Source organism: Solanum pennellii, chromosome 8 (genome assembly GCF_001406875.1).
Source record: "Solanum pennellii chromosome 8, SPENNV200".
Taxonomy (NCBI): domain Eukaryota; kingdom Viridiplantae; phylum Streptophyta; class Magnoliopsida; order Solanales; family Solanaceae; genus Solanum; species Solanum pennellii.
The window spans coordinates 1,423,862-1,448,365 of record NC_028644.1 but is presented as its reverse complement, the minus strand read 5'-3'; the positions used below and the strand labels follow the sequence as shown (position 1 = coordinate 1,448,365).

The 24,504-nt window shown below is 27.8% G+C and overlaps 3 protein-coding genes across 3 annotated transcripts; 2 read left to right on the top strand and 1 right to left on the bottom strand.

Annotated features, from left to right (window-relative positions):
- Nucleotides 1-1,576: 1,576 nt before the first annotated feature.
- LOC107027954 (tyramine N-feruloyltransferase 4/11-like) lies at nucleotides 1,577-2,463 on the bottom strand. The gene has a single exon (XM_015229007.2). The coding sequence runs from the start codon at nucleotides 2,394-2,396 to the stop codon at nucleotides 1,707-1,709; it is 690 nt and encodes a 229-aa protein (XP_015084493.1). The 5' UTR covers nucleotides 2,397-2,463; the 3' UTR covers nucleotides 1,577-1,706.
- A 6,824-nt stretch (nucleotides 2,464-9,287) lies between these two features.
- Nucleotides 9,288-13,782, top strand: LOC107028836 (probable phospholipid hydroperoxide glutathione peroxidase). Its single transcript, XM_015230047.2, has 6 exons — nucleotides 9,288-9,686; nucleotides 11,113-11,189; nucleotides 11,284-11,345; nucleotides 12,201-12,319; nucleotides 12,401-12,568; nucleotides 13,586-13,782. The coding sequence occupies exons 1-6, from the start codon at nucleotides 9,429-9,431 to the stop codon at nucleotides 13,613-13,615; spliced, it is 714 nt and encodes a 237-aa protein (XP_015085533.1). The 5' UTR covers nucleotides 9,288-9,428; the 3' UTR covers nucleotides 13,616-13,782.
- Nucleotides 13,783-18,836: 5,054 nt separating this feature from the next.
- Nucleotides 18,837-23,350, top strand: LOC107028835. The gene is made up of 6 exons (XM_015230046.2): nucleotides 18,837-19,229; nucleotides 20,162-20,238; nucleotides 20,799-20,881; nucleotides 21,462-21,643; nucleotides 22,700-22,924; nucleotides 23,183-23,350. The coding sequence occupies exons 1-6, from the start codon at nucleotides 18,927-18,929 to the stop codon at nucleotides 23,234-23,236; spliced, it is 924 nt and encodes a 307-aa protein (XP_015085532.1). The 5' UTR covers nucleotides 18,837-18,926; the 3' UTR covers nucleotides 23,237-23,350.
- Nucleotides 23,351-24,504: the final 1,154 nt, after the last annotated feature.

Below are 24,504 nucleotides of genomic sequence, written 5' to 3'. Positions count from 1 at the left end.
TATATATATATATTGCTTGTGGAAACTTGATGAGGTGTGATAAAAGATTCTTTCACCAACCCACCTATAGAATGTGTCAAAAGGAAGATAATCTAATCTAGTAGGTATACTTACTTCTTCTTCAAAAATATAATTAAAATATTATATAATATATATTATATAAAAATTAATTATTGCAGCAAAATATGACTTTTGTTAAAGACAAAATTGATTTTTATGTTATACACATCAATCAATGTTGATTGTGTTCACATCCACTTCTTCACAAATGGAAAAATTAATAAGTGGATATGAATTATGTTGATGCCTACATTTAAGTTTTTTTTTTAAAAAAAAAAATAACATTTATTTGAATTTTTCTTTTCTCAATTTTAATTTTACTTTTTTTTTTCTTGTATAAATTATTTAATCACTCAAATTATAATTTTCGAATTGTGTCCTGATTACAGGAACCTACTTTTATATATAATCCTCAATTTTACGATTTAATTTGATCATATTTTACAAATTTTCGTGTTCTTTCGTTATAAAATGAGCGAATTTATTTGATTGGTTTATTAATAGTCTTCGTTCTTTTTGGGGAGAGAGCATGCCCTCGAGAAAATATTATTCTCTTATATATTCAACATTCCTACTTAATTGGTGATGTTGTAAATTCTATTCAGAAAAATATTTTTCAGAAGTAATTTTTATAAATAATATTTTTTTTTCATACGTAACACCCTAAGTTATGTTCTAAATTTTCTGTTAGTAGAGCTTATAATAAGTGTTAAAATCCAAAATTGAAACTTTGGTCACATGTGCATAAAATGATCTTCTTGGTCATTATTTATCCTTTAGTAAATATTGAAAGAGAGATTAATGTGCATGATACACAAGAACAAAGTATTAAATAACAACCGTATATATACTGTACAATCCCACGATATAAAATCTTTCGAAGATAAAATCTACGCAAATCTTATAGTAAGTTACACTTTTTTTCATTTATAATATTTTCTTAAGAAACAAGGAATAAAAACATGACACGTAAACTAGAGTATCCCTATGGACATAGGCGGATCTAGGATTTGGAGGCTAGAGTTGTCATATCATCTAAATGGTAAACGGGTCGGTTCCTTCAACTTTAGATTATGATTCGAGTTATTTAATTTTTACGATTTCTATAAATAAATTGATCAAATATACATACACGTAAAACGAACCAGAGTATCTCTCTGGTCTATGGAGATAGTATTAACACTTGTTTGTGGTGTAGTGCTCAGTACTCCTTCATTCTTAACCAGATGTCTCAAGTTCGAATCGCTCGATCGAATACAAAGTCGCCTTTGTTATAGAGCGTTTTACCCCAATGTGGAACTTTAATTTCCAACACAAAATCTGAATATAGTCAAACTTCAATATAGATATCGAACACCAGATAGAAAATTAAACCAAGTTTATACATCCAACACATATGAAGTCGTCTTTGTTAGAAAGTGTTTTACCCAATATGAAACTTTAATTTCCGGCGCGAAGCTAAAAATAGTCTAACTTCAATATAGATATCGAACACCAGATAAAAAATTAAACCAGGTAAAAAAAAAAACATGTTTATTCATCCAACATTTCCAAACACAAATCAATACATAGTAGTAATAAATATTGCTTTTACAAAATGGAAAAATAAAAAAGTACAAAATAACTTTAAAACAATATTTTCATGATCAAATGTCCTTAGGGTTAGCATATTTTTGTAAAGCATCACCAACCATTTTCCCATACCTAAATTCTTCAAATATTTCAACCCCCATATCAACATAAAAATCATATGATTTTTTATTCCAAACAGCCACAATTCCCTCAACTGATGAAAATCCATTATTTGCAGCAATTGATGCAACTGTCCCAAACAACAATCTTCCCATGCCCAATTTCCTATAACTTTCCCTAAAATAAAGACTTTCAAAATAAATTCCAGCCTTATCATAAAAACACGAATAATTCGCGTAAAAAAATGAATATCCAGCAATATATACGTCGTTTTTATCATTATCATTGATCGAATTGGACTTGAATTCATCGGCTTCTTTGTCTACGACATTTGACCTTAGGTCAAATTCTTTAAGGACGGGCTTAAATTTTTCGTTTTTACTATCAATATCTAAAAAAGGCGTTGGCGATACTTCAAGTAGAAGTATTGAAGGACCATAAAATAAAGGACTAGGGTTTGTTTTATTGAATAAAAGGTCACAAAGGGAAGATTCAGTAGCTTTGTATAGATGAGTGTAGTTATGATATTCATGAATTTGGTAAAAAAGTTTGTATATATGATGTATATCATTTTCATTTGCAAGTCTAACTCTAACATAAACTTTTTCAGTAATTGTGAGGGGGTTGTTATCAATTGTAGCCATATTGATAATAATAATAATAATAATAGATGGATGAAGAAAAAAAAATTGGAAGTGTTTTTGATTTTGGTTATGATGAGATATGTTTGAATGAATATGGTTATTTATAGTTGAAAATTTTGTGTTGTTTATTTGTTATTTTTTGTTGGTTGTTGGTGGAAGAAAAGTATATAAAGTTAAAAAGTATGAGGCTTATTCATGATGTGCAAGTTAGTGTGTGTTTGGTACCAAGAAAAATCTTTTTAAATTATTTATGATTTAATTTGGTGGATAAAATATTTCGGAAAACAAGTTTTTCGTAAGTCTGAAAAATGATTTCTGTGATGAAAGTAGGGAAAATAGGTTTTATAAGTAACATTTTAAGTTCATTGTCTGCTCGTTATTTTTCATCATCACACCTCAAAACCTTTATTTCCTAACTCAGCATGTTCACGTAATATTTTTCTAGATTATGTAATGATAAATTTACGTATTTTTGTATAGAACAAATTTTTTTTGTGAAAAATATTTTTCTTCATATCGAATATCGAGAGAAAGTTGAATTTGGTTGAGTTGGTGAAAGGTGAGTAGTGAGTACCATGTCCACGTACTTTGCTGGCTTATCATATTTTTTTATTACTTAAATAAATTTGTTTTGAAAGGGACCATAAAATAGTTCTCCTTTTAATTTTATTTTTTTTTGGGAAATCAGAAAGCTATTTTATATTTTATTTGTTAATTTGTTAAATATTAAAGAGAAATATAAAAGGAAAAAAGTATAAATATACCAATAAATTATTGTAAATCATATGAAGATATATTCTCCGTTATATTTCTGAGATACTAGTGTTCCTGCCGTTCAAATCTAGCAGACGTACACGTGTCATAATTTTATACATTTATTAAATATTGAATCGATGAATAAGATTGTGTCACGTGTCTCTATTTAGTCTTCTGTTAAAGTGAAGAGCATATTTACTCTGATTTTTGAATGCCAGAGACCTCAATGTCTGAAAAGTATGACGGAGGATATAGATATACCATTTATAATTATTCGAGGATGTATTTATGTTTTTTTTTCCATATAAAAATGAGGCACAGAGTTGAAACTAGTTGATTGACTTAGCATGTGGTATTTAATAGTATTAAAGATGTTTTAAAGTTGAGATTAGGCAAAATTATTTTCTGTTTTTTCTAGTTACTAAATTTATTTAGCACTTTTTCTTGGAAAGACACTCTATCAAATTTCTTTTTTTTATCGAGGCATTATTTTTCGATATCAGTAAGTTATTGAATTTTTTTATATATAATCAATGGATATTTGTGATTTAATTTAGTCAAGTGAAGACAACATTCTACAAAGAGTGTCATCGAACACTATATTCTTTATCACCATCATCATTACTATCGAAAGAAAAAAATCATCAATATATAGAAGTTTGTATATTAAGTGAAAATAGTGCAAAATAAATATCTACTTGGAACCTCAACAATAACACCACCAAAGTGACATACAAAAATTGTGATAACTAGCAAAAATTATTTACGAAAAATTCTATGTACGCCATTAAATACAGTTCGTTAATAAATTCAATCGTGCAAACTTTATAGAATATATATAAGTTATCATTTATCATAGTGTATAAGTTATTTACAAAGTTAACAAGAAACAAGTAGTTGTGAGACCTTGGGTATGAGATTGCTTTGAGCGTTTTATTTCTTAATGTGAATTTTCTGATATAAATGTAGATACAGTCTAATTTTAATATGAATATCAAAAATTAAGTAAAAAATAAATTTTCTAATATGAATCTAAATATTGTCTAATTTTAATGTGAATATAAAAAATTAGGTAAAAATAAAAGAAAAATAGTTGTGAGACATTTTATTCTAATGTGAGAAAATGGTCTAACAATTAAACCTACCACTTACCTACCTATCACTATAATTGACTAATTGTATATAAAAATCAACCTGCAACCATCAAAGTTTGGTGGAATGGATGACGGAATCAGAATTTAAATTAATTTTTATAGATTTTAAATTTTAAAATAGTAAAATTAAGAGTTAATAATTAAGTATTGAACTCATATATAACTTATAATTTCGCCCCGATTATTATTACTTGACTAGAAATTTTAAATTGAAACCCAAAAATATAAATGTACTGATAACAAAATTCTTTTTTTCAATGAATTTTACATAATACAAGTATAAATTAATTACCTATCTATCACTACAAGTCATCAACTATAAGGTGACTTGCATGTCTACTATATTAATAATAAATAGCATATTGATATGGTCCAAGCAATGTTTGATGAGAATGGTATTTTCATTACAAAATCTACTAATAATACTATAGAAAAACTTGTTTTTAATGTCCTAGAATTTTGATTTGGTCTCCATCCTCTCTCTCTATATATATCCTTAGTCACTTTGTACGATTCAAATTTCGAGAGTCAAATTTTTTAAATAATTTTTACTATAAATAGATTGAATAAATAAAAGGAGGACTTTCAAAAATAACTTCTCTCCATTTCTCTTCTCTCCATTTTTCCTCAAGTTCTAGTTTAGATTGAAGACACTTGTCATAGTTTAGAATTAATGATTAACATCTAATTAATTAAAATAAAGTCCTAAACCATAGTTATTTACTTGCTTATATTTACTTCTTAAATATATTTGCAATCCAACAATTCTAGATTTACATTATATTTTTCATAAATATATTTAAAAGAATATTTTTTCTTAATTATTTGAGTAATGTTTTTGTTGATTTTTACTTTTTTTTCCTAACCTTTGCCATTTCTCAAATAATATTTGCCAAATTAAAAATCAAAAATTTAAAAATGTGATTAGACATTTTTTCTAAAATTGTAAGAGTAAAATAAAATTTTGTCACTTAACTTAAAATTATTTCTCACTCCCTAAATGGAGTCCATATTGCTCTATAGACATTATAGCTCTTAATACTCTATCAGAAAAATAAAAATGTTTAATTGTATTATAATTTTTTTTCAAAAAAAAGTAAAAACATTTAGTAAAATTTTAAATGTATATGTAGGAAGTAAAGAAAAGTTTTTACTTTTTAGTATATTTAACAAAAATATAATGTATTGCAAAAATATTTAACAAGTAAATATATGGAAGTAAATAATTATAGTTAGGACTTTATTTTAACCAATCAAATCTCAACCATTAATTCTAAACTATTACATGTGTCTCCAATCCAAACTAGAACTTGGGGAAAATAAAGAGGAGTCGAATCCTTTTTGACTATATGCGTTTAGGTTTAATTAGAGATCTATAGCTATAGTTTGCTTAATTACGATTTGTAATTAAATGATAAAAGAGAAAAAGAGATGAGCAAGATTAGGAAAGGGAGGAGAGAGGGGACAAAGAAAAGCGAGAGGCGAATCGTATTTGTTTATCTGTTAGATAATTGTACGTGTACGTATATTTATAACCAAAAATAATAATTTTAATTTTAAAACCACATATAAAATAAAATTGAATAAACTCCTCGATCATACCTGACTTTGTTTCGTGTACATATGTCTTAGGTCAACTATTAGGCACTTATCTCTACGTTTGGGCAAATATTACCAAACAAACATCTTGCAAATTGCAAGACACATTGACTTTTTCTACTCAATTTGGTGAAATAGTCAAACTTAAAAACTTACCAACTTTACCAACATCATCTTATTATTTTAATAATTTCAATATTCGACATGCAGGCCAATGAAAATTGGGAAGAAATACGTATAACCTACTATTAAGTAAGGTTTATATTTTATAAAAACACCCATCATTTATTAATATTGTCGACAAGTATGGAACTATAAAAATGAAATCGTTCGGAATATTTGTACACTTACAAATCAAAAAAATAATTGAAAAATTGACATCGCAAAATCTACCAGAAGATTAAAGGAATACATTAAAAAAATAGGTTCTATCACAAAAGAGTTTACGTATTAGAAGATTTTCACTGAATTGTAATGTTGTTGCAATCTTAATTCAGTGAGTTATAAATTGATTCAGGGTATCTATCTTCAGTTAAGATAACTCGAAGATTTGGAGACACATGCTTGAGAGATTCATGTTGACGTTTAGGAATTAGAGTTAGTTCTTTGAATTGCAAAAGTTATAGTCTGAATTTATAACTTGAAGTAGGTTTGGTGATATATATGAGATTGTTTGATGCTTAGGAATTAGAGTTAATTCCTTAGGTAATATAAATTGTAACCTTAAATTATTGAGGCTTAATGATTTAGTGAAATTGAAGTTAAATCACGTAGGAATCTTCTCCTTCGTCTGGTCGAGAAGGGAGGGGAACTGGACTCTGCCTCTTCTATTACATTTACATTACATTACGGAGAAGTCCATTCTTGTCATGATCGATCCACGTCCTAGCGTAGTGCCCGGCTTGCTTAGCAACCAAAGCTAGCTTACTAAGGTAGTTTACTTTTTCATTTTGAAAAAAGAAGGCGAAGGGATTTTTCCTTGATTGCACGAGCTAGCCAGCAAGCCAGCAAACCCCCCCTTACTCACCTCAACATCTATAAAAAAAGCTCTTTCTCCTTTTCATTTCATAATAATAAGGTAAGCATCCAGCTCTCGATCCAGAGCTACTGCTTCAAGAATCAACTGAGCTCAGGAAGTCAGGTTAAGACGCCGACTTTGACAGGGGAGATGAAAAAGAATTCCTGTCTTTAGAAGTAAATCCCACTAAACTAGACTTGTACGCTTGACATGAAAAGTAGAGGCAAGCGGAGTCAAAGGCCGAGCCTCAACCAGCAAAGGGGGACAGCCATGCCAATCCAAGCACAGTAAAAGTGTGCCCACTCTACCTTTCTTTCTTTACCCTAGACTCCGTTCTTCAAGGAGACCCATGTGCATTTCCTCTGTTCTGTGCTCGCTACGCNTGACAGGGGAGATGAAAAAGAATTCCTGTCTTTAGAAGTAAATCCCACTAAACTAGACTTGTACACACCTTCTGCTTCGAATGTTTTTCACGTAAAACTTTATGCTCTTTACTTATTATTTTTATTGTTCGCTGGAAAATGTTAGACAGTCAATTCTTCATTTAATTGAAAAGTTATGTTAAGGAACTAAACTCTACGTCATGTAGAATATTACAAACTTATAAGTATTTTTAATAATTTTGAATACTTATGGAAATATATTATATTTATTTTTTAAAAATTAAATATTTTTTTAAAAAAATATAGCTAAACATGTGATAGTCCAAGTATATATGTTGTCTTAGAGAATAATTGTTCCCTCTAATTACACCAAAACAGCATACTTGGGCCATAGCCCATTAGAGGAAGACTGATTGTTATATTGGGCCGATATGAACATTAGTGAAGCCCAAGAAACTTTAATATATTGAGTTGGAGGAATTGGATCGCTCGCTTATATAAATCTCACTAGTTTAAGATTTAATTATTTAAATATACTTTAGTTCCCAATATTATGTATTTTATCACATTTTGGTGTGTCTAGATATATTTTAATACGTTCATATACATGTATTTTGAGATATATGAAGTCAAAATTTGGGTGTAATTTGTTTTATATATATTGTATACAAGTGGATGTGCATGTATCTCTCGCTCCCTCTGTTGCATCTTTCTCATCATTCTCTTATGTATCTGGTATGTCAGATACATGCGAAATATACCATATACACATATTTAGTGTGTATCTAATGTATTCACCTGTATCTAAGATACATTTGTCTTTCTCCCTATTTTAGTGTGTATGATAGCTAAAATACATATATATAAGTGTATTATATTCAATATATGTTAGAAAACTCTTAATTAGTAGTAAGATACGTAATATTTTTAAAATATAGATGATAAAAATAATAATAATATATACATGATAGTGAAGTATGTCTAATTATGTACTACATCTGTCAAATTTTAATCGTCATAGTTTCTTTTTTTTGGTCAAACTATAAATATTTTGACTAACATTTTACGATGCATTTTCATCATATTGGTATTTAAAAATGCAATTTATTGTGTTTTTTATGTATAGTTTTAAAATATCTATTTTTTAAAAAAAAATATCAAATTAATATAAACTAATTTAACTTTAAAAATCAGTCAAATTAACTTTTAAAAAATATAACATGATAAATAACCCAAACATTTTTTGAACTTCAATCCCTACTTTTTTTAATCTAACTTTTCAAAAATATTTTATAATATATAAATAAGCACTAGCTAAATAATTATTGTCTCAAAAAAACATAAGAAAAGAGAGCTTGTGAATTTTTATTTTTTTTTTTAAAAAAAGTGATGGTAAGGAACCAACCACGTCATTCTCCAAACTAGGGCTATTTAATATTTTTTTTATATTTAATTCCACGTGATTTTAGTTACTTGTCGATTTTTGAATCATGTTAATTATAGAGTAGATGGATTGAAAATTTAAATTTTCAAAAAGTTTTATCTTTTTTCAAAGTAATTAATTGAGGATATAATAAGTATAATTTTTTTTTATCATTTCTTAATTTGTCAAAATAAGCAAGTAATTAGGATGAAAAAGAGTATCTCTATTGAAGCTCGACTAATTTTCGAATTTGAATAGAGAAATATCATATTGAGAAAACACAAATTCTAGAAAGGTGAATTCGAATCCGAGAAATCTCATATCGAGAAAACATAGAAGACAACAATGGTGAATTCGTAGTCAGAAAACTCAAACGCAGAACGTCCAATTATAAATAAAATAATATTATTATTCCGTCACGATCCTTATTGACTATGCCATTTCTTATTAATCAGACTCTAATATCGTAATGTCATAAACCAACCACGTGGATCATTATATTTCACTTTCATGTAACATGTTCAATAAATTAACTCAACCAATAAAATTAAATTGGCCTAAATAAATCTCCACATCATAGTTTTAATTTCCATATAAATATTTTTTTTTTTTTATCATTTCTTGAAGAATCCATAGTCACCAAATTCAGTGTTGTTCTTCAAATTTAGGTTTTGTAAAATCTGAAATCCAAACACCCAAATGGCTTCTTTTGCTTCTTCTTCAACTTTTTCACCAATTTGTACCTTTTTTTCTCAACCAAAATTGAATCTTTACTGTAACTCTTCTTCTTCTTCTTACAAACCCACTTTTAATTCTTCCAAATCTTCATTTTTCCAAAATGGGTTTTCTTTATTAACAGCTAAATCATTTGGGTCTTCATTGAAATCTAAGAATATGGCCAATACCATCTATGCTAGAGCTGCTACTGAGAAGACTATTTATGACTTCACTGTTAAGGTGTTTATATTTTTTTTAATCTCAATTTTTTTAGATACATTTAAAGAAAATAAATATGTTAAAGTTGCAGTTTTTGGGGGTGGAACTATATGTTTTTTTTTATTTGAATTCGTTTGGTACGAGAGATAAAGGAATTACTAATCCCGAGATTAATTTTAGGGTGAGTTTTTTTTCATGTTTGGTTGGGATATAATAAAATAACGGAATAATTTATCCTAAAATGGCGGGATAACTTATTTTAGGATTGTAGTGTTATTTTTATCCGACATTGAGGATGTTGTTTGCTATGCGGGATAAGGTGAGATATTTGTGGATTAAGTTTGGGATAAAATTTATATTGTGTTTGATTGACGGAAATTGATTGAATCTAAGTTGAATCTAGCATCCAATTTAAAGTGATTATATGAATGATTATGTTTACTTGATGGGTGTGAATTTCCATAGTGAAAATAGTTGAAGAAAATAAACCTCAAAGAGTTCTAGGTAGTGTTATCAAAGGTTCGCTTAAAAGCGCGCTGAAGCTAGGGTCAAAACATGTTGAACACTTAATGTGTGCTTTAGTGTCGTCATCAACTTTGTAAGACATACTTTTCCATGCTAAATGAGCCTCTTCTGTAGAGGCAATGCTAAACAATTGATATTTCATTTTATCATAAGAAAGTTTCAATTTTTTTGTTTCGTATATTTGTCATTCATGTTTAAAATTATTAGTCTTGGATTAAACATAGATATTTATAAGTTTTTCTACCTTTGCGCCTTTTTCCATTGAAGCTCGTATGTTACCTGCGCTTTGGGCTTAAAGCCCCAACAAATAGAGTTTTTTTTTGCTTTTGATAATATTGGTTCTAGGCTGCACATATTCCCTGTTGGAAATTGGTATAAGCTGTTAGGATTACTGGAAATAATGTCATACACTGAGATGTTTATCTCTTTCTGTTGAATGCCTTAATCAAGTGATTGGAGCAAGTGTTTTTTCATGAGAAGGAGATATCAGTTTCACACCTTCTATTTGATGATGACACACTGATATTTTCCAAGCCCGTTCGAGATAGATTTGTGCACATTGTATTTTAGGCTGTATATGCAGTGTGCATTGAGAAAGTCAGAGTTAATGCCACAAGAGATGTGCATAGGCATACATGAACTCACTTTTCTGAGGGGATACTGGGTAGTCGATTAGGGGGGGCAACCAATAGCCGGCGGTGATACAGAAATTCGTAAAGTGATTGATGGGGTTGAATAGATAGTATTTTTCGAGACGAGGGAGAGGAGACTTAAAATTATACTACCTGTCCAGTGTCACCGCGTATTTATGCACTTGTTTTCTATCCCAACAACTATTTGCAAAATACTTGAAGATATTCAGATTGAAGTTCTTTAACCAAGCAAAATGGATTTGTTTCCTTGTGTTTATGTCTTGATGCAGGATATTGATGGCAAAGATGTTCCACTTAGCACATTTAAGGGAAAGGTTCTTCTAATTGTCAACGTTGCTTCCAGATGGTACTTTCTCCTCCATTTCTGACTGTTTGTTTAAGCTTCAGATAACTTTACCATAGTTTAGTGATCTGACTGGAGAAACTGGTTTTGGATTCAGTGGCTTGACGACATCAAATTACACAGAGCTCTCTTCTGTGTATGAGAAGTATAAAAATCAAGGTGAGTTGCATGCTTTATGATTCAATATGTTGAATCTCTGTAAACTTCTGGAAATTTGGCAGATAACACTCTTGAAATGGCAATGATTCTCCTGAACATGTATTATTTCGTTGTGCTGCTTATTTTTATTCTACTCATAAGAAAGATAGCCAGTGATACTAACATGTGCACAACAACTACATGAAGCGTAAGCCGTAATGATAGCTTTCAAAACTATTCCTGTTACTAATAATAGAATAGTTTCCCCCAGTGATAAATTTTGTTTATAAAAGGAGTCGATGAACTATAACGTCATGATGAATCATAGATCCTTTTCCAATTTAATTTTCTAGGAACCGACGAATAGATCAAATATGCTCTCAAGTTTTTGTAGCATTTCAACTTCAACTTCCCTTACTTAAGATGCTGTCTTGAGTTGATGGTATATGTTCCTTCGTAAATGCTTGAGGAACAGAAAATTTGATGATTACTAGTCGGGCTGTAATCGTTTATGTAATAAAAGGCATAGTTTCATTGAGCTATATGGTATCTACAAAGTCAGGTATATGAGCCAGTCAAAAGAACTCGTATTAACTGCTATCTCATAGGTCATGCAGCTTTCTACTCGAGTCACCAAAAAGACATCGGATGCCTCTCTAGTAGCATCCGTGATGAGACATCTTATTAGCAAGTACATTTTATATTTTCGTTGCACTACTGGCTTAAATTATGTATTAATTTTGAATGATTTCTGTTATTGCATAACTATTGAATATGTACTGTTTTAACAAGTTCAATTTCAACATTGTAATTTTCACTGACATATAGTTTATCCCATGCATATTCTTCCAACTTAGTTGATCACATTCCTTGCAGGACTTGAGATTCTTGCTTTTCCATGTAATCAGTTTGGGGCTCAAGAGCCAGGATCGAATCCGGAGATTAAACAGTTTGCTTGCACACGGTTTAAAGCTGAATTCCCAATTTTTGACAAGGTTTGCATTTACTTCCCCTGCATATAATGTCGATGGAGTGCCATACTGGTATAATCAAAGGACTAATAAGATATGAAACAGGTCGACGTGAATGGCCCGAACACAGCACCAGTTTACCAGTTCCTAAAATCAAGTGCAGGAGGATTTTTAGGTGATCTGGTTAAGTGGAACTTTGAAAAGTTTCTTGTGGACAAAAATGGTAAAGTTGTTGAGAGGTATCCACCAACGACGTCGCCTTTACAAATCGAGGTACTCACTCTTTTACCTCGTTTCTTTTATATATACAATATTTGAAGTTATGGAAGTTCCATAATTGGTTTTAAACCTGCTGTGATATAGTTGATCTCCCACTAAGTTATAGGTATTTCTGATAACTCAACGGGAAGAATAGGTGGGAATTAAAATGATAAAGAAGAATTAGAAACGACTTTGATAAAACTTGTAATTTCGAGTAAATAGAAAGGAGAAAAAGAGAGGGGGATACTAATAATAAGAGAAGAGAAGAGTTTAGAGCGAGACATAGTATTTTAGTATCAAACCAATCAATCAACATCAACAACATACCCAGTATACTAATAATTTCGTTGATTGGTTCACTTTTCAATATACGTTTTACCTTCATGTGTCCGTCTTAACCCCCCAGTGTATAGTAAAACTCTGCCTCCCAACCTTAGCTAGTACTATCATCTCACACAAGTTCTCTCTAGAAGCCCGGTAAAATGATCATAACCTTCGACCTGATTTGCATCTACTTCACTATGAGCTCGCTTACTGCTTTGGCAGAACGAAAATGCATTAACTCTACCTCGCTTCTGGTTAATCCCCTATTCACAAAAGGAAAACGAACATGAACGTGCTTTAGAGTTTGTTTTCGACACAACACAGTTCTTGAGTGCACTTCTATATGTCCAGATAGGAAGAAAGTATTAGTAAAGTTTTTATCTGTTTACGCCTTTCCTTGAGCTGAGGGTCTATCAGAAAGAAACAACCTCTGAGGTAGGAGTAAGTTCTGCGTACATTCTACCTTCACTAGACTCCACATGCAGTACTACACTTGGTGATCTCTTTAAGCCTCGGTAAGGTACCTATGCTGGTGGGAAGTAACAAGTACCTCGTAGAATATTTGAGGTGCATAAGTTAGTTCGAACGTCACCAGTTCGTTAAAATCAATTATCTTCTAATTTTTTTTTTTCAATCAACTGCATTTATAGATTATGTTGTTTTCTTCTGTTGCCAACTAATGTTTTTGTTTTGAATCTATTGCAGAAAGATATTCAGAAACTTTTGGCTGCTTAAATTTGTGCTTTTTATGTACATATATGAGAGGAAAATGAGATGAAGCCTCTTATGTGTTTACAATTAAATGTTTTCACTCTCAACTTTTGCTTATAAAAAATGATATGAGAAAAGGCTATTTGTGAAATTCAGCTAATTATATATAATAGCCTCTTTTTAAATAGTTACTTCCTCTGTTCCTATTTAATTGTCATTATTTTTGATTTCACGTCCTTTAAAAAATTATGTAAGTTTATTATTGTTTTCTTATTTTAGTTTTCTCTTTAACGTCAAGTCTTCAATCAATGAACATAAATTAATTTATTTTGATTAATTAAGCAAGGGTTTGCCTTCTGGATCGAGCTTGTCGCACCGGGCTTGTTTAGTGTACTGGTTTGTGAGTTATTGCGTAGGAGCGTGGTTTTACCTTGTGCGCACCTAAAGGGTAGCGGCTGCGGGTTTTCCTTATCATCATAAAAAAATAAAATAAAAATTGATCAATGAACAGGAATTAATTATTTAGTTTTCCGATGTTGGTTTAATGCATATTTTCAAGGGTAAAAGAGGAAGAATAGTGTCATTGATGCATTGGTTTTGTGAAATGACAAATATTACTACCTTTATTCACTTTTAATTATCACGTTGCGTTTTTTCATAATCAATTTTACTAATTTTCAAAATTAAATTAGATTACATTAATCCAATATTTTAAACAAAAATACGATAAACTATAATTTTTACATATCAATATGATAAATATATCATAAAATATTACTCAAAGTTTTTATATATTATAATAAAGAATAGAACACGATCATCCATAGATGAAAATATAATTATAATTAATTATTTTCTAAGAATACTAAATATATCAAATATAACTTATATTTAAGAAAAATTATATCTCATTTATATAAATAATAATTAATTGTAACTATTTTAAGACAACTGAAAATATAAGATTTACTTATGCTGAAGAAAAATAATTTTCCTTCTGTATCAACGTAAATATCCTACATTTTTTTTATTGATCAGTAAAAATATAATAACTAACTCATAATTAGAAAAATAATATCCCCTCCACATCACTTTTAAATGTCTTCTTTTTCTTTTAATTATAAAAAAGTATTTCTTATTAAAAATTAGATTTAGAAAAATCAAATACCATGAAAAACTTGAGTGAATATATATACAAGGAAGTTAACTATAAGTTTCTCAATTTTTAATTTGAAAATAAAATTTTTTATCATAAAAAAAGGTATTTTAATTTCTTTTTGATAAGGTTAATTATTTTATGGCAACTTTCACATATAGCAAACAAAAAATTCATATTTGTATACTATAGCAAACTTTGCATAATTGCGCTCCATAGCAAACATAAAACTGTATAATTTGCTATACATATACAATTGTATAATTCGTTAGCCTAAATTGTATAATTCGCTGGCCTATTTCGCTGCAATTGTATAATTTGTTTTTGCATATAGTTGAATCGAATTAAAATGTATGTATATTGCATAATTATAAGTGTATAGCAAGAAGATATATGTTTTTCTCGCTTTATACAAAAACAGAAACACAATATATACACTTCTGTTGTATAAAGCTAGAGAAAATTGTATTTCACTGCAATTGTATAATTCGCAATTGTATAATTCGTTGGTTTTTTTCTCTGCAATATTTGAAGTAAAATGTTTGTAAATTGTATAATTAAGTGTATAACACAAGGATATACATTTTTGCATGTGTATATACAATTTTCTCTCGCTTTATACAAAACAGAAACAGAATTATACACTTCTGTGTATAAAGCGAGAGAGGCGAGCGAGAATGGAGAGTGGTGAGCGAGATTTTTGGGAGAGAGACGCTGGCAAATTTTAGCTAATGTTTGCTATGGAGCACAATTAAATCAAACCCTAGCTATTCCATTTAATTTAGGTTATTGGTTTGCTATTATATACAATTTTTCCATTATTTTATAGCTTAACTTCTTCCTATTATTTTTTAATTATAAAAAAGTGTAACTCAATTTTTTTAAAATTTTATTTTTTGGTTTTTCTTCAAAGTGGGCCTATTTTGAGTGCTCATTTTTCACATTTGAATGTGAAACTCACTAAATACGTAAGGCATAATGGCATCAATAAATCATTGAAGATAACTTTTTAACTTCAAATTAAAAAAAAAAAAAAAGGATAACGACATATCAATAAGGTATATTTATTCTCCTTTTATTCGACTTAAAAAATTATAATGAATATTAATTATTATTTAGAGATGTTTACGAATCAGTTTGGATTAGGCGAAAATCAAATTAATTTATAGTTATTTATACAATCATAAGCGAAAATAAAATCTTTTATTCGGTGTACATATATTGAAACTTTTTTGGTTTTCGATTATTTTGTTTTCATGAATATTTTGTTGAAAATATATATAAGATATTTAGGGATGTTTTTTTTTTTTTTTGAATAAAATCATTAGTTAATTTGTCCATTCAATTCGGCTATTTCTCCAATTTTTATTAATAAAATTAAAATCAAATAGTATATTATCGATTTTTTAAAATATAAACCAAATGAAATCATAAACTCAAATAAAATGGATTTATTTGTTCAATTTGGTTCGACTTTTATATATAATTAATGTATAATTTTTGTATATTTCAATCAGTATCGATGATTAATTTAATTTAGTTGGGTATATTGGTAACTATTCTAAATTAAAACAATTACACCATTCGTTTTATTATTATTATTATTATTATTATTATTATTATTATTATTATCATCATTATTATTATTATTATTATAATTTAAACACACAATTACCCTTTTTGGGTCTTCAATTTAAAGTTACAGTCCAATTTATTTAAAGAAGAAGACAGACCTTTTCTAAAAGAAGAATAATTTTTTTATTTAAAATGATGCCTCACTACTTACCCCACCTTTTTCTTTTTTATGTTCCAATAAAATAATAATATAAAAGTGACCCATTTTTTTTAAAGAAAAAATAATATATATATATATATATATATATATATATATATATAGTTCTTTGGGTTTTAATATTGAGATGAATCAAAAATCTTAAAATTAACATATTTGTAATTTAAAAAATCAAATAAGTGTAAGGCTTAATATATAAGGTCAAATAATGAAATTTTAAAAGGGAAAAGGGTAGCGACAGATGCATAGTCAGTATTAGGAGTTCGGGGTTTTTTTAAATTTTCTTTCACTTTTTTATTATTAAGTTGTTGATTAGTTTTGTTGGAGATTCATAAGTTATTACTTAATTTTCTAGTATAAATATAGGGTTCACGAACCCCCAACTAGCTTTGCCCCTAGAAAAGGCTCGAACTGGCCATCAAACTTCGGAAAACGATTCATCTATGTCATCCGTTAAAAGTTTGGCTCATTTATATCATTTTCGTTTGAGAAAATGTTCATTCATTCTATCATTTGTTTAGTAAAATGGATGAACCAAACTTTTATGGGATGGTACAAATGATCCTTCTCTCAAAGTTCAACGACATATTTGCGAAATTCACCTTTTTTAAAAAAAAAAAGATTTAAGTAATGATGTTGCCGAATCATAGCTGACCACGTGTAAAAAGAAAATATTTTTGCAAAACAAAAATTATTTTCAGTTAACAAATAAATGTGTGGATACGCCCTTTGCCAAATTAAAATGGCATAAATAAGCCAAACTTTTAACCAATGGCGTAGATAAACCTTCTCTATATCATTCGTTAAAAGTTTGGTTCACTATGTCATTTCCGTTTGAAAAAAAGTTCATGTGTTCCATTATTTGTTAACTAAAATGACATAGATGAATCGAACTTTTTACGGACGGTATAAGTAAGTTTTCTCTCAGAATTTGATGACACATTTATGCATTTTATATGTAAAAAGGGATCAAAAATATTTTTGTGAATCTGAAATTGTTTTCTGTTAACAAATAAATATATGAATGAGTCATTTCTAAAACAAAAATGACATAAATAAGCTAAACTTTTAACTGATGATATATACGAATCTTTTCACCAAGTTCAGTGACATGTTTAAGCATTTTCCCATTTAAGTAAGAATCTAAATATATTTATTGAATTTATTTTTCTCACAATTAATTTGTTTTAAGAAAAAATAATACTAAACCATATATACTCAAAACTCACTTAAGGTGGCTTCCAGTATTAAATTGATATGAAATAATAACATATGAGATTCCTTAATTTTTCTTAACAATTATTCAAATATTTCCTTTTAACCAAACTTTTTTATAATTTTGTAAATTAGATAATTAAAAGGGGCTTTCTATTGAAGAACTATTTTACTATGTTAGATCACAAGAAACACATTGCTCCTTTGGTCTCTTACATAAGAAAAGTACTTATTGTTTATTACCAAGTCAAGAATAAAAAAAAGCCAATTCATCATCAATGAGAATGACTTGTTCCCTAAATATTCATATTTTTGTTTTATACCTTTTTTTTTCCCTTTATAGATCAATTTACGTGCATTTCAATTATTTGAACAAATAGTAAATATTTCTCATCAATATAATAGTATTTCATAATTTTGTTCATCAAAACTTGAACTCCGCATATGTTTTAGGAGTTCGGAGCCTAAAGGATATAAAATATTAACAAAAATTTCAAAACGGTATATAAAATTTTATTTTGACCAAAACGACAAAATTGCTGGAACAACAGCGATTTTCTTAACCGGAAAAAGTAAAATCGCTGCTACTGCAGCGATTTTGCAAAATGTAATTTTTTTTTAAAAAAATAAATTCAAATAGCTACCTAGGCAGCGATTTTTTCTTTAGAAAATCGATGCCTAGGCAGCGAATTTCTAAAAAAAAATATTTTTTTTAAAAAAATGGAAATCGCTGCCTAGGCAGCGATTTTCTAAAAAAAATAAAATTGGTTAATATAAAATTTTATATATCATTTTGAAATTTTTGTTAATATTTTATACCCTTTAGTCTCCGAACTCTATGTTTTAACATAATAAATTATGAATAATTTTATATAATAACCAAACATCAGGTCGTGCTTATCTCGACTATTCGATATCACAACATTAATACATACATAACATGTATTTGTTAATAGACTAGTTATTATCTGATATTAAAAATAAATATCAGATAATTCTGTTTACCAAAGTTTGACACCCTACATATTCATATATTTATAAATATGTTTATATATATTATTTTATTATTATATATAGAAGTCATTGTTGTTCAAATCAAATAGAACTATAGATAGAGAAAACCCTTTTCCTCTACCAAACCAAAAACCTCCCAAAAAAAAACAAATAAAAAAATGGCTTCTATGGTTTTTGCATCATCACCTTTTAGTGTTCAATCATTTGTCAAACTAAAAACAAATTCAAATTATTCACATCCTTCATGTTATATTCCTAGGGTAAAAAAATCATATTTAAATTTATCCTATAAGAATATTTCTCATATTGAGTCTTCCAATTCTTTATTTTTTAAGGGTGATATTAATTTCTCTATCTCATCACCAAAATTCCCAAGGATTGCATCAACATATTCTCCATCTTTGAATATTATTAAAGCATGTTACAATCAAAATATATATCACTACACAGCATTTGAAATGGTAAGAATTTTGAATTGCTTTCATTTTATGTTTAATGATTTTAGAATTTTTACAATATAGTTTTCATGTTACTTTAATTTCTCATTTGTTCTTCTTATATATAATATTCTTAGTTTTCAGTTGTTTTCTTCGTATCAAGTATCGTATTATTTGTTGTTGTTACTTTACTTTTGTCGTGACTTCTTCAATACTACTATGTTTAATTTCAATACGTGATTTCAATATGCTTTGTTTGAGTCGAGGGTAAGTTAAGGGCGAATTTAGAGGAGGTGAGAATGTTCACGCGAACTCCTCTAGTAACATGTATATATAAAAAAAAAAATTGAATTCCCTTAATGTTAGGATACGTTTAAAATTCACTCTAAGGTTTCAAGTTTGAATCTCATGCATTATATTTTTTTTTCCGAATCTCCATAGTGAAACTTCTGACGGATCTGAAGTAACATTTCTCCTTTCATAAGATTTTTTAGCTATGGAGGGATAAGATCGCATATATATCACCCTTTTAAATTCCGAATGTAAAATTAATTATACTTAGTATATCGTTGTAGTTGTTATCGTTGCTCTCCCTCTATCCCAATTTATCTAATTATTCTTTGAATGTTAAATTGGATTAAATCGGCTCAATATGATGAAAAAAACTATATTCGAAAATACAAATCAAGATTAATTTAATTTAAATATACATAAATATATAATATCATGTAAATTAGAACAAAAAGAGTAATATTTTATTCTAATACACTTGTTTATTCTTTAAAAAAATTATCTTCTTCTATCAAGTTGATAAATATATCCAAGATTTTCCTTTCTGCACAAGTTTGTGACAAAAAATTTAAGATTATTTCATAATTATATTTATAACTAATTTTTCCCCTTTGGATAAACAATTAGAATTGTATTAATTTATTTTTTTTGGTAATATTTTACAGGGATCAAAAACAGGTTTTGAGATTAGGGACAGATACAATGGGATGGTCCTGCTAATTGTTAATATTCCTATGGGAGGGTAAAAAAAAAAAAAAATCGTTCGTTTGAATTTGATTGTCTTATTTTAATTTGATAAAGAGTTTAAAAAAAATAAAAATATTTTTTCGACAAATATTATAATCTTAAATTAAAAAGATAAATTTTTTTTTTTTAAATATGATGATCTTAAACATGTTATGTAACGGAGAAGATATATTCCTTTTGAAATGAACAATAAGAAAAAATGAATATAAGATAAATAAATGGAAACAGAACGTTTCCCTTATTTTATAAGAGAAATATTAAAAAAATCCTTAAATTTGTCACAAATTATGAGTTTTAAGTTTAAGCTATTAACAATCTTACAAAATTAAACACCCACAAATAAATGAAATTTTACTATTATTTTTATTATAACACCAAAATTAAATTATTAAGCTTCAATCTCTTAAATAATTGTGAGTTTTAACCCACTCTATAAATAATGTTGTTAGCTGAATATTTATCGATTGTTATAACGAGTCGTTGATTCTAAAGAAAANATATATATATTCACACTTTATTTATTTATTTATTTATTTATTTTTATAATTTTTTTAGTTCTAAATGGGCAAGACAGGAAATCAAGTTTCTCAATGATCTACGTGAACGGTACAGAGGCAAAATATCATCCTTTGGGGGAGGTATCATTTTTAACTTTTATAATTATTGTTTGCCTTCGATAATTTTCATTTTCCGAAAAATAACATATTTTTAATTTACAGAGGACATGATTTTATAAAAAATTATGGAGGTCGTGAATTAGAAAATTGATTAGTAGGTAGTTAAATATTTTTCGTTATCCATCTAGATATATAGGTTTTCTCCTTTTATATCACCAGTGTTAATATCAATCTCGTAGTATCTAGTTCCTCGATCTCTGCTATTACTTTTTATTTATTGTGATTGAGTTATTATTTTATTTTATTATAGTTATTGTTTTTATATATATATATATATACTATTGAATATAATATTTTCTTATTTTGAAATATTTTCATTATTTTTATTTTAATATGTGCTACTTGAGCAATCGACACGATTTTTTTATGTACCTTCATGCGGTAGAGGTAAAATCTAAGTATAGTCATAGACAGAAACATATTGTTATTATGTTATAATAGTAATATTTACTTGATTTTTTATTTATTTATATTTTCTAATTGTCATATGATTATTTATAAGTATTTCTTTTTAGTTCAATTAACTTTTTTTTTTTTTAAGGATTTGAGGTTTTGGGATTTTTTTATGAGATGGAAAATACTCATCATCATAGATCAATGTTACACTTTAGTAGCTGGTCAAGAAGAGAAAAAGATATTCCTGAAATTGCACCAGGAGAAGAAGAAAAAAATTTGGGAGTAGAAGAAATTCGACAACTTGCCAAATTCCCAATTTTCGATAAGGTATAATTATATGATATTTAATTTAATTTGATTTATCTAAAACGATAAAGTATAACTATATGATATTTGATTCGATATATCTAATACATTCTGTATAAAATTTAAATTTTAATTCATTTAAAGGATATATATATACATATATATATATATATATAATTTGGATTCAAAGTATTTTAATTATAACTATAACTTTAATATCTTTTCAATTAAAAAAGAATCAACTTATATCGATGTATTTTATCCTTTCACTTATTTACTGATCTCATTTCTCTAGGGATTTTAATTTTTAAAAAATTATAATAATATTTTTTTAGGGAATGAGTGGGTGAATTTGAGGAGAGAATGAAGTATGAATTTTTTAAAAGATATTATATAAAAAAAATAAAGGGAGGGGGGATTGTCGGGAGAGTAGGGGGTAGTGGATTGGGATAAGAAAAATAATTTTAATTTTATTTTTTTTAAAAAAATATTTTTGGGGAGATAATAATACTTTAATCTTTAATTTTTGATTAATATTAATAGTTTATTATTGATTTTTTGTCAAGGTGAAATATTTTACAAATAAAAGAGAGAATGTATGTTTCTCAAACTAATAAGTGATAATTTAGGTTAAAAAAAACTCATATTCTCAATGCTTTGGATATGAAACTTAAAAAGCTGAGATAGTTTAGATGTATTATTTACATTTATTATTTCTAATAATAATAATTATATTGAAAAAAAATTAAGAAAAAAAATCAAACATATTTAATTTAATTGCATATTACAAAAACCAAAACTCATAATATGTTGGCTTTAAATGATAAATTAATTTTGTAGATTAACTATAAAAATCTCATTAATCATCGATGTGAGACTTTTGTCATTCTTTAACACCCCATCTCACGCATCGGGCGCTTCTCTGATACCATGTGAAATTAGGTCCAAGCGTTATGAGGAGTCCACTCATCTCATTAATCACCGATGTGGGACTTTTGTCATTTTTTAACATTAAACCTAAAGTAAAATAGGGATAAATAAATTATTTGTTTAAATATATTGTACTTTGTTTAACAGGTTGAAATTAATGATGATCGTAGTGACAATCTTTGGAGATTTATGAGGGAATTACAAGATATCCAAAAAATCAATCAAGAGTTTGAAAAATTTCTAATAGATGGAAATGGAGTACCTGTAAAACACTTTATTTTATACGAGGGAGAAAAATTAGATCCACAACCCGTGAGATCAGGAGAATTTCCTGGTGAATCAGTCACATCAGAAGATACCTATATAGTAAAAGTACGTCTTAATTTATTTATAGTACAAGTTTTAATGATGGATAATACATTTATCACACATTTTAATACACTTATAACACAATGTGACAATTTTTTACCAAACAAACATAATATATTTCAAAAAACAATTATAATTCAAATATATTGCATACATAATTCAGTTTTAATACATATCATAGATTTATGTAATTAATTTATTTACTTTATTAGTATTATATTATGTGAAATTTGACTTATTCCTTTTTTCACCTATTCACAGGCTACCATTGATAAATTTCATTGGAGAGACGATCCCAATTATTCTAATTATTAAATATATTACATCAAAGTTAATATTGAATTGCTAATATTGTGTGAACATTTTAGTATAAGTATTGTAATAATTGAGATATAATTATGAATAATATATTGTTGTTTGTTGTTTTAAGTATTTATTCTTATGTTTTGCCTAAGCTTCCGGGGCTAATTTCATATTCTCTATATTGATTTATCTGACACTTTTTATTTTTTTAGAATGAAACAATTTAAGTTTGATCGAAATTTTGCGCATAAAATTTTCAAAATTTTTAATATATATATATATATATAAAGAAATTTGGGTAAATAAAAACAACGTCGTTGTCACTCAAAATTTCAATTATGTCATATAAATCAGGATGGAAATATTATACACTTACGATGTATCCACCTTATATGAGGATATATATGAATGTATAATAGGTTTTTATACACATTTTTTGGGTTTCATAAATAGTCATTATAATAAAGGGAAAATTACGCAGCTAAACAAACTTATACAATTTAATTAATTATCATAGTTATAATTTACTATAATTAGCACTCGTGACTAACATTATACATTAATTACGTGGACTGACTTCGAGTTTGTATGATTAGTCACGTTTGTATATGTATAATTCGCCAGGATATATAAATACATATGTATAATATACAATTATTTAACTTATATACATATAAAATTCACCTCTCTCCCACTCTCTGTCCTCTCTCTCTCTCTCACTTATCTCCTCCCTCTTTCAATCTCGCTCGCATCTCTCCTCCCTATCCCAATCTCGCGTGTCATATATACAAATGCATATGTATAATATACAGTTATATACTATTATACACATATACAATTCACCTCTCTCCCACTCTCTGTCCTCTTTCGCTCGCCTCTCTCCTCTCCCCTCTCTCTCGATCTCGCTCACCTCTCTCCTCCCTCTTCCAGTCTCGTTCGCCTCTCTCCTCCCTCTCCCAATGTCTCTTACCATATACGCAAATAAATATGTATAATACACAATTATCTAAACAATATACATATACAATTCACCTTTCTCCCCCTATTTCCCTCCTATCTCTCCCAGTCTCGCTCAACTCTCTCCTCTATATAACATTTAGATACAAATTGTAATTATCAAACTATAGTCATGGAGAGTAATTAATTCTTTTTAAGTGGTTATATGTGAAAGTTCCCTATAATAAATTTAATTATGCTCCATAGTTATAGTTTGCGTAGTTACCGATTGTAGATACAGTTAAAGCTACCCCATTTGCATAATTGATGCTTCAACTATTTTT